This window comes from Scylla paramamosain, chromosome 8 (assembly GCF_035594125.1).
Source record: "Scylla paramamosain isolate STU-SP2022 chromosome 8, ASM3559412v1, whole genome shotgun sequence".
Classification (NCBI taxonomy): domain Eukaryota; kingdom Metazoa; phylum Arthropoda; class Malacostraca; order Decapoda; family Portunidae; genus Scylla; species Scylla paramamosain.
Genome location: NC_087158.1, coordinates 21922040 through 21934539, shown reverse-complemented (window position 1 = coordinate 21934539; position 12500 = coordinate 21922040). Strand labels below are relative to the sequence as shown.

At 47.1% G+C, this 12500-nt stretch overlaps 2 protein-coding genes across 7 annotated transcripts in view; one reads left to right on the top strand and one right to left on the bottom strand.

Moving 5' to 3' along the window:
• LOC135102954 (uncharacterized) overlaps positions 1-10824 on the top strand; it is a 13939-nt gene extending 3115 nt beyond the window's left edge. For 3 of the 4 annotated variants that reach the window (XM_064008693.1, XM_064008692.1, XM_064008691.1), the window contains 11 exons: positions 2051-2213; positions 2638-2766; positions 3767-3933; positions 4917-5039; positions 5553-5632; positions 5912-6093; positions 6322-6485; positions 6674-6892; positions 7324-7530; positions 7778-7998; positions 8576-9696. In XM_064008693.1, the coding sequence (XP_063864763.1) occupies positions 2063-2213; positions 2638-2766; positions 3767-3933; positions 4917-5039; positions 5553-5632; positions 5912-6093; positions 6322-6485; positions 6674-6892; positions 7324-7530; positions 7778-7998; positions 8576-9248 (2316 nt within the window). In that variant the 5' untranslated portion in view covers positions 2051-2062 and the 3' untranslated portion in view covers positions 9249-9696. Of the gene's footprint in view, positions 1-2050; positions 2214-2637; positions 2767-3766; positions 3934-4916; positions 5040-5552; positions 5633-5911; positions 6094-6321; positions 6486-6673; positions 6893-7323; positions 7531-7777; positions 7999-8575; positions 9697-10616 lie in introns of those variants that run through there. The other variant, XM_064008694.1, reaches the window with a different exon arrangement.
• Positions 10412-12500, bottom strand: part of LOC135102957 (transmembrane protein 64-like) — a 23796-nt gene continuing 21707 nt past the window's right edge. Inside the window, exons 7-8 of one of the 3 annotated variants that reach the window (XR_010269874.1) lie at positions 10880-12500; positions 10412-10752 (exon numbers count right to left, since the gene is read on the bottom strand). The exon at positions 10880-12500 is cut by the window's right edge and continues 242 nt beyond it. Coding sequence is in view for 1 of the 3 variants with exons in the window: in XM_064008698.1 (XP_063864768.1) it covers positions 12498-12500 (3 nt within the window). In the remaining 2 variants the exon portion in view is untranslated. The other 2 variants (XR_010269875.1, XM_064008698.1) reach the window with 2 other exon arrangements.

Genomic DNA, 12500 nt, shown 5'->3' with positions numbered 1-12500 from the left:
TTTTTTTTTATTTATCAAGTAACAAATAGATTACAACGCTAAACCCCTTGATTGTTCTATCTTTGCTGATAATGGCGAGTCTGGTTAGAAATTTGGTCGTAAGAAGAGAACGTTGGTTGTGAAGCCAATGAGTGAAAGTTAGCGGAAACTTGAAATCGCAAAGGCAGCCTTCATTTTGAAGACAAAACCTAACTTGTTGATGAGGCATTCTTTTCTCTTGTGCATGTGTATGGTGGATACAAGGCGTTTTTTTTTTTCCCAAGTTGTATTCACGTCGCTCAGATAAAGTCGTGCAGATAAAGTTTTGTACAAGTTGATGTTATTTTATAATGACTGACCAGCGTGGACCATTACATCGGCGTTTTTTAGTTTTACATATCCGTATCTTCTGCTCTCTTGTTGTGCTTGAAGAGGGAAGTGATCGAGGCGGACCCTTGAACCTCGAGTTGGCCTGGCGGCTTGCAAGCATCCCCGGGAGGCTCAGGTGTGTGTGTATGTGTGTGTGTGTGTGTGTGTATACTATTTAATTTGTAAAACTGACGACTTAGAAGACAAGGAAGAAAAACTAAAGTCCTAAGAACGCGAGAGCATTGAGCATTCTTAAAAAAAAAAAAAAAAAATCCATATAATTATAATTCATATGAGTATGGTGTCCGTACAAGTGCTGGTCAACATTCTGCTCTTCAGCACGCCTTATTTGGTGGCAGTTCACCATGCCTCTCTTATATAAACCTGATGGCTTAGTGATACTTGATCCTGTTGGTAAATCTCATTTGTTGGCGTGCGTGTTGGAGAGGAAGTAGAGCAATACCACGCTTGTCTTATTCTTGATGCCTGAATCTAGCGTTAAATGAATTCCTTTTTAGATCGGAGGTTCTCAAGCAGGTGGTGGGTGTGTGTTCCTGCAGACTCTGAAAGGGTGGTGATGCATCCTTGTGTGGTACCTTTGTGCGCCTGTCGATGTCGTTACGTTGCGGGAATTCACGCCTTGATGAGATTTTTAGCTCTTTTCTATCCTTACTGTCTACATGCATTTTTCTTCTTTTTTTTATTGTCTTTTTTCTTTTCTCATATCTGTTAAAAATTAGAGCTTGTTTCCTCTACACTTTTTGTTGAGTGCTGATAACTTATTTGATTCGCTGTAGAAAGCCAGGAGACTCAGACTTCAAGGTAAAGCATCAGTAAGGTGTCCTGCTCAAGTTCACGAATCCTAAAATCAATGATGACGGGAAACACAAATATAAAGTGTTTAAACAGTCTCATTTTAGGATAATTTTCTTGCGGTTTTGATGTCATGGCATACGACGGGAAGAATCATCGATAGTCACAGCAGAAATATGGATGATTAATATAAAAAGTAAAAAAATAAATAGATACATAAACAAATAAAGAAAATAAATAAATAAATAAATGGAAAAAAGGTGAATAGATATTAGATGGACAGACAAATAGATAAATAAATAGCATATATATATATATATATATATATATATATATATATATATATATATATATATATATATATATATATATATATATATATATATATATATATATATTTGAATAAGCAACTTAAAAATGAAGAACTCGACATTACTTCAAGTCATAAGCGTCATAAGCACGAGATTGTCAGTTTCACGAAGATTCTGAGCCGTGGTGTGGCGACCAGTAATACGCTGCTTACTCCCTGTACTCCTGCACTGACGCCATATGCCTGGAAGAGTTGCGTTCTTGACAGGGCAGCCAACGGTGTCCAGACAGTCTTCCGTTCCTCTGGTGGTCGATAACTTTCAGGAAGAGCAATTAGATTAAGCCGTGACTAAAGAAACGGACACGAGCGGGCGGTGAAGCACTTCCTGCCTTGAGCATTCCAGCGTACATACCTTCCAGTCACACGCCAGCGCTGCCTTACCTCCAGGATTACGTCAAGCCGGTGGTGACCTGCCTTGCGGCTTACATCCTCATGAGAGAGCGTCTGGAAATTGTTTAGGAAATTGTCTGGATTGTTTAGGAATGGTTAGTAAGGATCATTTATCGTATTTCATTGCAGCTGCCGAAGTGGATGGACCGGCAGGTGCTGGTGGCGGTGGTGATAGTAGTGGTGGCGATCCCTCCTGCAGCGTCCGCCTTTTGGGATATCGCGCCCACCCCGCCGGAGACCTGTCCTGGCGTGCGCACCTTCCTCGCCGCCCCCAGCGATGTGTACATCAGCGGTGAGTTGGTGTGTGCGGGGCGGGTTGGTGGCGGGTGCGGATTGAACTCGTTAGTTAGCAGCAACAAACTTGATATTCCTCCAGTAAATGAGATTATGTCCATATGGAAATATTTTTTTTCTCTCTTTCTCCTTTTTTTTTTTTTTTTTTTTTTTTTTTCAAATTTAAGGAATTAAGGTGTTATAGCTGTACTTGTGTGTGTGTGTGTGTGTGTGTGTGTGTGTGTGTGTGTGTGTGTGTGTGTGTGTGTGTGTGTGCTTGCTTATTTTAGTCATCGTTCATAATTGCGAATAGGCTGAAGTGCGCGCTCGCATACACACACACACACACACACACACACACACACACACACACACACACACACACACACACACACACACACACACACACACACACACACACTGACAAAATTGGTGTCATGCAGGGTTGCTGGCTGTGCATGACGGCGGGAGATGTGGTCTGGTTGACCCCGTGGCGGTGCAGCTGCTGGAGGCCGCCCGGTGGACCTCCTTCAAGATGGGGCAAATCAACTTCATCCCCGGCGTGAGTCTTGGTAAGCTGTCTGTGACTTTCTTTCTCTGCCGCCTTGAAGAATAACTGACTAATCTGTGCCTCGTGACTTTAGCTGATGATCTTCAGTTTCAACTATGTAAAAAATGAAAGAAAGTAAAAAAATTTAGAAATGAGATGTAAATTGTTCATGAAATGTTTTATGTAAATATTCCACTTGCAATGCATTAGGGCGATTTTTAAGAGTCCTGGTCGGCTGCGGGTGTGTGCCTCGTCAGATGTCTACATTACTGTTACAAGCATACATTATTATTGCACAAAAGTACGTGTGTACAAATGATTACTGCCTCTATAGGTACAGACGATACTTAAGCACAAACATGAACTGCGTAATCAAAGGCGCGATCTCATACCAGTCTCAAAAGACGCATGGGTGAGACTTGATAGAAGGGAATAAGTAACGGTGACAATATCCCGTAACTCCTCGCGTGCCGCGCCGCGATGGAGACCCGGACATAAAAACGTAAGAAGGGAAGCTGTAAGAAATCAGTACTGGTAGGCCTACACGTAACGTGTATGAAAAATATTTATTTTCACTATCATCCCTGTCTGTACATTTTTCTGGTTTTTAAAGCTTCCTAGATACAAGGAATGTTGCTTAAGGGACGTGCCATCCACAAAATGTGATCAGCTTGTTTAAAGAAAAAAAAAAAAAGTTAGATTAAAATGTTGACGTGCTCTGACTCCGGCACTGTTGGGAGGCTCATCGTGAGATGCGTGGCCCGAGCAGGGGGACAGTAGGTTGGCTTCCGGCCCTGATGAAGCCTTTGGGGGATGGAATGCGGCGCCTGAAAGCTAGCATACATTGTGTTTGACCCGGAAAGCCAGATAGTACCGGAAAGAGTTCTTTAATCTTTAATAACTATTTCTGTCTCATCACCTTCCTGATGACTTCCTAATGAATCCATCTTCTCGCCTCAGACAGCATTGCATTAGATGAGGTGAGGTAACCCCGCTGTTCTCGCTGTCTCCCTCCTTGGCAGGTGTGAATGTATATGACACGTGTGGCGGTCGAGAAGCGACGCTACGGGCTGCGGTGTCGGCGGTGGTGGAGGGCGGCTACCTGGATCCCCCTCACTGCCGCCCCGCCCCCCACGTGGGTGTGCTGCACACCCACGTGGACCATCCCCAGCTGCCCTCCTTCCTGCAGGTGAGTGAGAGGGGATTCAGATGCTCGCCTCTACTTAAACTGCCTCTACTATATGCCTGAAATGCACGACGTCGCGTGGAAGTATGAACATGATTGAATGACACAAAGCACAGTGACACAAAAGCTGGTCCTAAACATATTCAGACGTGGAAAGTCTTCATTGGTCAGAAGTGTACTCGTCTGTGTTTGACTGACGCAGCCTGACGCTGATAAGCTTACTCAGCACTGTGGGATGCAGCCTGACCTTACATAACGTTACCCAACAAGTAAGCCTAGAGTGTGGGATTCTGTGCTACGTGCTGCCTAGACAACAGGTGCGGATTGTATCGCAGAGATGGTACCTCAGTTCTATTCAAACCACGCACCACAAGTCACAACTCTATTGTGTCACCTGTCATATGCTGAATAATAAAGTTATAGCTACGCTCGACACACGGCAGTTACTTGGTGAATGTCTCATTGTAAATAATCCAAAATTCTGCACCGCTTGTACTGTCGTTTGGTTCGGGTGAATGATCATTTCCTTATGCTCTAGTCTTCTTTTATGCACTAGTACCTTCTACACCTCCTACGTGTTCGACATGTCAGCGATATCATATCGTTTTCCTTGTATCATTTACTTGATACTTCCATTAACTCCTTCATATCCACTGTCATCCTCATTCACCATCATTCACTCCCTTCATCAGCACCTCACCACATCCACACACACACACACACACACATCACTCACACCCCCATTACCACCCGCACACCATTATCATCTACCTTCATTTACACGTTTTATTCCCTTCTGGAACTGTATATTTGCTGGCTTTATACGCTCCCACTTTTATGTCTAGCTCTAGGTATGCCTCCATCTATGTAAAAAAAAAATATAACAAAACTTCTAAGCAGTCGTGTATTGAGGGAAGAGGTCACGCATTCTTCACGTGCTTGAGAGAAGGAAGTCCAGGATCTTACCAGTGTCTTTCTTTGTGCAGGATGTGGGGGTTCCTTCGGTGGGCGTCGGGGAGGAGGATTTCTTGCCGCAACTGGAGGCCCTCATGCCCCTCCTGCTGCGGGTGAACTGGACCTCCGTGGGTGTCGCCGCTCCCTCCATCCAGGTCAGCACAAATCAAGGGCGTTTTTCTGCTGTCTCGTGAAAGCAATCGTTTCATCAGGTATAGTCCATGTGTCAAGCTTGTTCTAGGAGATAGCATTAACCTTTCACTAGGATATGCAACAATTCACAACACTAAAAGCGATGAAATCTTTATAAGCATCGACAAGAAAGAAAAAAAGAATTGAAAGAATTGATTAAGCAATTTCTAGCCAGTACAATGCTTGGAGGTGGCTGTAAAACACAAAGAAATGTCTCAGAGTTGTTAAACATTAGGGAAGGACATGCGTTAATGTTAGCTGTTGTGCTGACAGTCTTAGGGAGCCTGGTGTCAAGTTGCTGAGTGCGCGGCAAACAACACACAAACTTTTCACTCTTTAACAGTGACAGCAAACCTTAGAGGAGCGTGTATTTAGGAGAGAACTTTTTTCTCCCTATTTCCTGTTCCCTTGGCCCTTCACTAATTCGCTGTGCCACGCAAGGGGCCTGGCAGGCAGTGACACGCTCTCTCCCTCAGGTGCTGCGGCAGTTTGGTCACATGGCGGCTAGGTATCGCATCTGCGTGGGAGCTGAGACACTGTTGCCTTCCGTCACGAGGTTAGCCTCTCTCTCTCTCTCTCTCTCTCTCTCTCTCTCTCTCTCTCTCTCTCTCTCTCTCTCTCTCTCTCTCTCTCTCTCTCTCTCTCTCTCTCTCTCTTACATTATTTAATGTATTACCGTTGACTTTCAACAAAAATATAAGGCGGGATTATGGCTTACCACTCACTCCATAATGCTCTGTTTGTGGTTGTGTTCTGAGTTTAGTTCCCTTTTATTTTATGTGGTTTCTTTTGAAATACGGAAATGAAGCTTTTATTAAATAGCCTTCCGTTCCAGCGATCACCAGACGTCCCGCTTGACACTGCAGACGCTGGAGGGCGGAGGGACGGGCGGTGTGGTGCTGATGGGGCCGCAGCACCGCCTTCAGTCCCTTCTTGCCGCCGCCGCTGCCCTAAACTTTACCAATTTTCGCTGGCTGCTGGTGCCCACCGGACCTCTGCAGGAGCGGGTCTTCCAGGGTAACGATGCAGAATTTTCATGTTTTTGTTCTGGGTGATTTTCGTTGGATGAGTGTTGCCGTTGACGCCGTCAGTCAAACTACTCCTTCCCTTTCGTCTTTTTTCGTCTCTGCATTTAAATATAGCTATTGAATTGCGCCTCTCAGCTTAGCTTTATGCTCTTTAATTATTATTTACAACTACCCCACAATGTGTGTGTTGCCTCTTCACAACACTTTCCTCTGCCAGGCTTCAACTCTGTGGCGGAAGGGGTGGTGGCGCTGCGGCGGGCAAGCCAGACAGTACCAGAGTTCGGGGAACATTTCCTCAGCCTCGGAGCCTCTGCCGTGGACTCGACCCTCTATCCGAACCTGTCGCCAGGAGACTACGTGGAGGAGCCTGCTGTGTTCCAGGTGAGCGCCTTGGTTTACCTGTAATGAGTGCGAGGCTGTCAGAACCAAGAGCATTATTTGTGACTCCAGTGATGAGCATCAACACTCACGTAAACCACTCCTTCGTTCGTGACCTGAAGCAAAACATAAGCATAACGAAATAATAGAAGTTTTTTGTAATTTTTTTTTTCTCATTCTCCTCTGCGCAGATGGTGAAGGCAGTGTTCAAGGTGGGATCGGCTGTGCGGCGGGCGGTGAAGCAGCATTGTGGCGGCAGCGGCTGGTGCACTAACGCCACTTTGGATCTGACGGAGGTTGAGAACGAGGGTCTGGACGTGATAGAGGAGCTCTCCATCAAAGCTCAAAGACCCCGCTACGAGGTGCTGCGGCTGGAGGCTGCCCAGGACGCCAAGCTTGCCTTTACCAGTGTGAGAAATTTGTGCCTTGTTTCTGCTTCTCTCTCTCTCTCTCTCTCTCTCTCTCTCTCTCTCTCTCTCTCTCTCTCTCTCTCTCTCTCTCTCTCTCTCTCTCTCTCTCTCTCTCTCTCTCTCTCTCTCTGTTATATCTATCTATCTATATATCCATCTGTCTGTCTGTCTTTCAATCTGTCTCTGCATGTATCCTTCTCGTTTGTATAGGTAATGAAAGATGGAAAGACTTTTATGCGTCTCTCCCTTTTCTTGCCACTCACTCTTAGTCTCTGTAGTGGAGCATTAGAATTTTCGTGACGCTCAGCCACCGTAAAGACTTGGACTAGCAGGAAGAGAGTTGTATAGGCACAGCAACAGCAGGGAGTCCACGCCTTGTGCTGGAGGACGCGTGAGGGTAAGGCTGAACTGACCACTTGTTGGGACTGCAGGTCGGGCACGTGACTGCGGGGAAGCTGGAGTTGGATCCCCGCGCTGCTGGTCTGCCGCAGTACCTATGTATGAACTGCCGCTGCCTCAACGTCCGCTTCTCCTTCCTGGCTGACCTGAGGTGGCGCTCGGAGGCGTGGGTCACCATCTGCGCCACCATGGCCATCATCGGCTTCCTCCTTGCCATCGCCATCATGGTGTTCATCTCGGTGAGCTGTTGATGGGTTATTTCTCCCCACAGGCCACGTGTTTCCTATACCCTCAGTCTTCTTTCGACGTTTCCCTAGAGTTATGGGCTGATGCCATGTACGAGTCTCTTTCAGTTGTTTTTTGCCCCTTGCATATTCCTCTGTGACTCTCCCTTTGTAGTTTTCTACCTACAGTGATATAAAGCACTACTATTCCCAGATGTGTGCTTGTTGTGCCCATTAGTAAGCCTTTTCGTTGGTTGTACAGGTCCGCTCCTGCCGGGGCAAGGCATCTGAGGGCTCCCAAGCCTTCTCTATACTACTGCTTCTGTCCTGCATCTTCCTCTACGCCGCCATCTTACCCTACAGCTTCGAGGCCAGCAGCCTGATCTGTGCCTTGAGGCCCTTCGCCACCAGCCTGTCCTATGCGATAATGCTGGCGATCCTGCTGGCCCGCTCCCTCATGCTGGCCACGGCTGACTCTGAAGGGTATGTTGTCTCTTAGCCAGTTTGAAACACGGTGTGTAATGCATGTGTGTACATTTATACAGTGGTGTAGGTGTTTTCTTGACGCATGAGTAGTGTAGGCTCAGACCACCGGTAGTGTAGTGGTTAGCACACTCCTCTGACAAATAAGATTTAGGTTCAGTCCCTCCAGGTGGCGGGGTGGTTATAATGAAGTTTTTCGAAAGCGATACATCCCTGGTATATTCACTTAAAGGCGTGCAAATCTCTACATGCCTCAAGACTGTGGATCGTACGATAAAAAAAGTGATGGCAGATTTAGGCACAGTCACTATACCCCGTACACCCCTCCACTGCAGGCGGGTCTCCTTCCTCTCCGCTGTTGGCTTTTGCATCCTTCCCAGTGTGAAATTCAGCTCCTACACTGAAAAGCGTAAAGAACCGAGCATTCTTTTCTTCACTAGTTATGAGGGAAGCTTGTCAATGCCTTAGAGTATAAGCTCAGGCAAGCAACACAGTATCAGTGCCAGTACCTAGACCCTGTAGAAAAGTACAATCAGCTGAACTCTCAGAAGGGTACAGTCTCACTCTTCTGTCGCAGACTCGTCGGCCACGTGAGTGGTTTGGTGCAGACGGCCCTGCTCTTCTTCATGGTGAGCGTGCAGGCCGGACTCGGCGTGCAGCAGTGGGTCATGACACCACCGCAGACCTTCCTCACAAAGACGCCGCCAGAGGGAGGTGTCCTTTACTCCTGCTCCGGCGAGCGCGTCTACTTCCTTATAGCTCAGGCTTACATAATGTTCCTCCTGATGTTACAATTGTTCGTCTCGCCCTTTACCGTCCGTTCCCGCCGTAACTACCACGAAGGTTTGTTGTTCTTTATAGCGACGCTGCTCATCACGGGGGTGTGGGTATCCTGGGCTACGCTTTTCATGATTCTGCCGCCGATGTGGGGCGAGGCGTGCGTGTGCCTCGGCCTGGCGGGGACGGCCACGTGCGTGCTGGTGGCGGTGTTTGTGCCCAAAACTTACCTCATGGTGCGGGCGTCAGCCAAGGAGTCAGTTCACATTCGTCCTCTGTCACGCCCGCAGTCCAGCCACGACCTGGTCCGAGCTTCCTCCCTCGCTCTGTACGACTCGATCGGACACTTGCCGGAGATGGTCCACGCCTACTCACCAGATCCCACCGTGGGCCACTTCCCGCCCTACAAAGAGAACCCCTACGAGGCTTACTCCCACTACCAGGCATCCCCGCACAAGGTGACTCAGTTCTAGTCAAGCTCGACCTCATGGAGCTGAAAGAACCGCCCTTGCTCTCACCCATCCGTCCACCTGTCCGCCTGTTGCACACCCTGCCCCGCCCTGCCCCGCCCACTCATGACACATTATCAGCATTATGAGCAGCAAGAATGGGTGTGTTTCTGATGTTTTATCTCACGCACGTGTCTCATCCTCATCCTCAAGAAGCACCGACGACGTGAATGAAGTTGTTGCGGACGAACACAAGCGTCATCACCACACATCGCACCTCCTCTCCTCGACCTTGCCTGCGCCTTGGGTCCTCCTCTCGCTCAGTTAGAAGTACGAGTAATACCTCACCTGACGTTCACACCTTCACTTTCTCGGTGACTTTGTGGTTAGAGCATTGGAATAATTTTTCTCAGACGATGAAGTATATTCAGAAAATGTAAGATTTTGTGTATATAATAAAAATGAGTATATAGCTCCTTATATTCATTCTTACAACTTCAAACACCAAGTTTATAAGAATATCATGAAACAAAAGACCATCTCACTTTAGGTTATTCTTCCATTACAAGCATTACAATGGCGATAAGTACAGTGATGCGCCTGCAGTGTATCCAGATCACCTTGTTTTGTGTGATGTTCATCAGTTGCGTGTCTGAGCAGCTTGACGCCAGGCAGCTGTGGGACCGGTGCTTCACTGCGAGGAATACCTGGGTACTCGGGACAGCTTGCAGGTGCCCGGTATTGGTCTGCTGTTCAGTCTTCAAGAAATACGCAACTTCGAGAGACAACATATTTTGGAGCTAGTTTTCTTTGTTGTTGTTTTAAGCCAGTGAAGCAAGGTGCACGCATGGACGCTATGGACGCCCTCCCATACTGTTAGGAGGCTGGGCGTCATGGCGCCAAGCAATGTGACTGCTAATGTGATAGTTCTGTGTTATTACCTCGACCTGCCGCTGCTTGGTGGATAAGGCGCCGCTCTTGTGTCGCCTTGACGGTAGGAGGCCAGTGATATTTTTCGTGGACTTCCTTAAAATTAAGACCTAGATCCGCCTTCACACTTCTGGCACGTTGCTTGGATGTCATCATAGGCTTTGAGTGTTGGCTTCAGTGAAAAAAAAAAGAATAAATAAATAAATAAATAAAATAAAATAAAATAAAATAAATGAATAAATAAAACAATAATAATTATAATTATAATGTTATAAATAGTGTGTGGTGCGTTAGCGCGTGCCAAGAGTGCCGCGTGCAGGTCTGCTGAGGAAGAAACGAGTAGATGCACACTTCAAAAGGGTAGAAAACTATCTTGATAATCATTGGTATTGTACTCTGCTGTTTTGTCTTCCAAGGCGTGTATGTATAAACATTACTGATGCATACAAAATATATTTACAGATTACAAGCACAGATCTATCATTACAACACAGGTGACACCTACACTGTCTGTACTTGGACGAGTGACAGAGTGTGTCACGCTGGACGGCAGAGCAGGAGGCCCCGCGCAGCTTGGCGTCACTCCTGTCTGGTTATCCTAAGGCGATTTACTGTTTCAGTAGTGTTTCCTGCAGACTGTATTTATAAATTCTCGCAACTCTATTTCTAAAAAATCACAGTGAATGCTTTTACTAATGATAATAATAAAAAAAAAAAAAACTTACATGTAGTGGAATTATTGTATGTGAAGTGAAGTATGTGTGTGAAGTGTAGGCGAGTGTGTCCCCTTCATTGCATGAGTGGGCGGTGTGGAAAGTTTGGTGGACACCATCACGTGAGACATGATATACACCATCAGTGTGCCTCTCAGCCAGGGGAGGGAGGGACGACGGTGGTGACTTGCACGTTCACCATCAGGTGGCACATTACCCTCGCCACGCCTCATGCGGTGACCTTAGAGTGAGTCTGTGAACACCGACCACGATTAGTTTGTGGAGAAATTCCAACATTACAGATTTTGTCATTTTCTTTTAATGCAACGATCTGAACGTAAAAAAATAGTACTTGTTTGAAAATATTTGCATGAATGGTTGTCATGGAATAGATACAGCGTTGCATTGGATGAATTTTGGCATACTTGCAACATGCCTCAGGCTTATTGTAATGCCTTTGTCGTAGGAAAATATAAAAATATATTCTGGTTACAAATTTAAAGAAAATGGCAAAATCTGTCTATAGTGAACACACAGTTTGATGACAGAGTGGATGGATGTAGTGGCGTGAGGTGCAGCAAATGAGTAAGCGATGCCTACATGTACCTTATCACCCTATGTAAACGTCGACTTGTACCATGTTGTGCATTGTTCGGCAACCCCCTCGTGCCGCGCTGCGTAGCAGGGCACTTCCTGAAGACAGAACAAATCGTTTTATTTTACCAGCAGCTGTTGGGTCAGCAGTGAAGGTAGCACCACCACCGCCCTGGTCAAGATCGCCACAAGCGTCAGGATGGCGAGACTTGAGTTTGCAAATAAAGAAACAAACGAGATTTGTTCATCTAGAAGCACTCCAGTGTCACTGACGTGGGTGGAGTGAGGAGTGGAGCTCGGCGAGGCTGTGTGTCATGCGGAGGGGGCAGATTCAGTGAGTTGTGTGGATGGCGAGGCGTGAATCTGCGTCTGCAAAGGGGATTGTCGTGGTGGTGTGAAAAGAAGCGAGTGTCTTGAGATGGAAGGAGGCGATTGTCTTGAGGTGGAATCGGAGGATTGTCTCGGTGTGGAGACCTGAGATTCTGTTGATGAGGAGGAAGAGTGTCCTGGAGAGAAGCGTCCTGGCGTAGGAGGGAAGGGGAATCTCGGTGTTGGAGGAATGGATTGGCTTGGAGTGGAGTGACGGGGAGGCAAGGAATCGATATCCTCCGCGACAGTGGTGGAATGGTACGCTTCTTTCACCACAGTAACGTGCGTTTCACTGTTTTCTTCTTCCACGTTACATATAACCAAGTCACCACGGCCCGCGTCCCGTGCGAGGTCTGGAGTGCGTGTAGGAGAGTCACATGAAGCGGTGGAGTTCTGCAGGTCTTCGTCCTGCACCGTGCTCAGTGTGGTCTGGAACACAATCGGCAAACCACTGGTACCATTGACTCGGCGGGCCAAGTTTCGTGTCCTTGCGCTCTTGCACCGCTTGCCTTTCTCTCCATTAATACTTTGCTCCGTGTGACTGTCTGGAGTGTGTGCGGAGGATGCCTGGGCGTGGGCATTGTTGGGGAGAGGTGGGAGCGGCGCAACTTGATGGCCCCCCAAGAGTCGTTTGCCGAACAAGTGGTGCCGCCTGGCTAGGGAAGCCTCA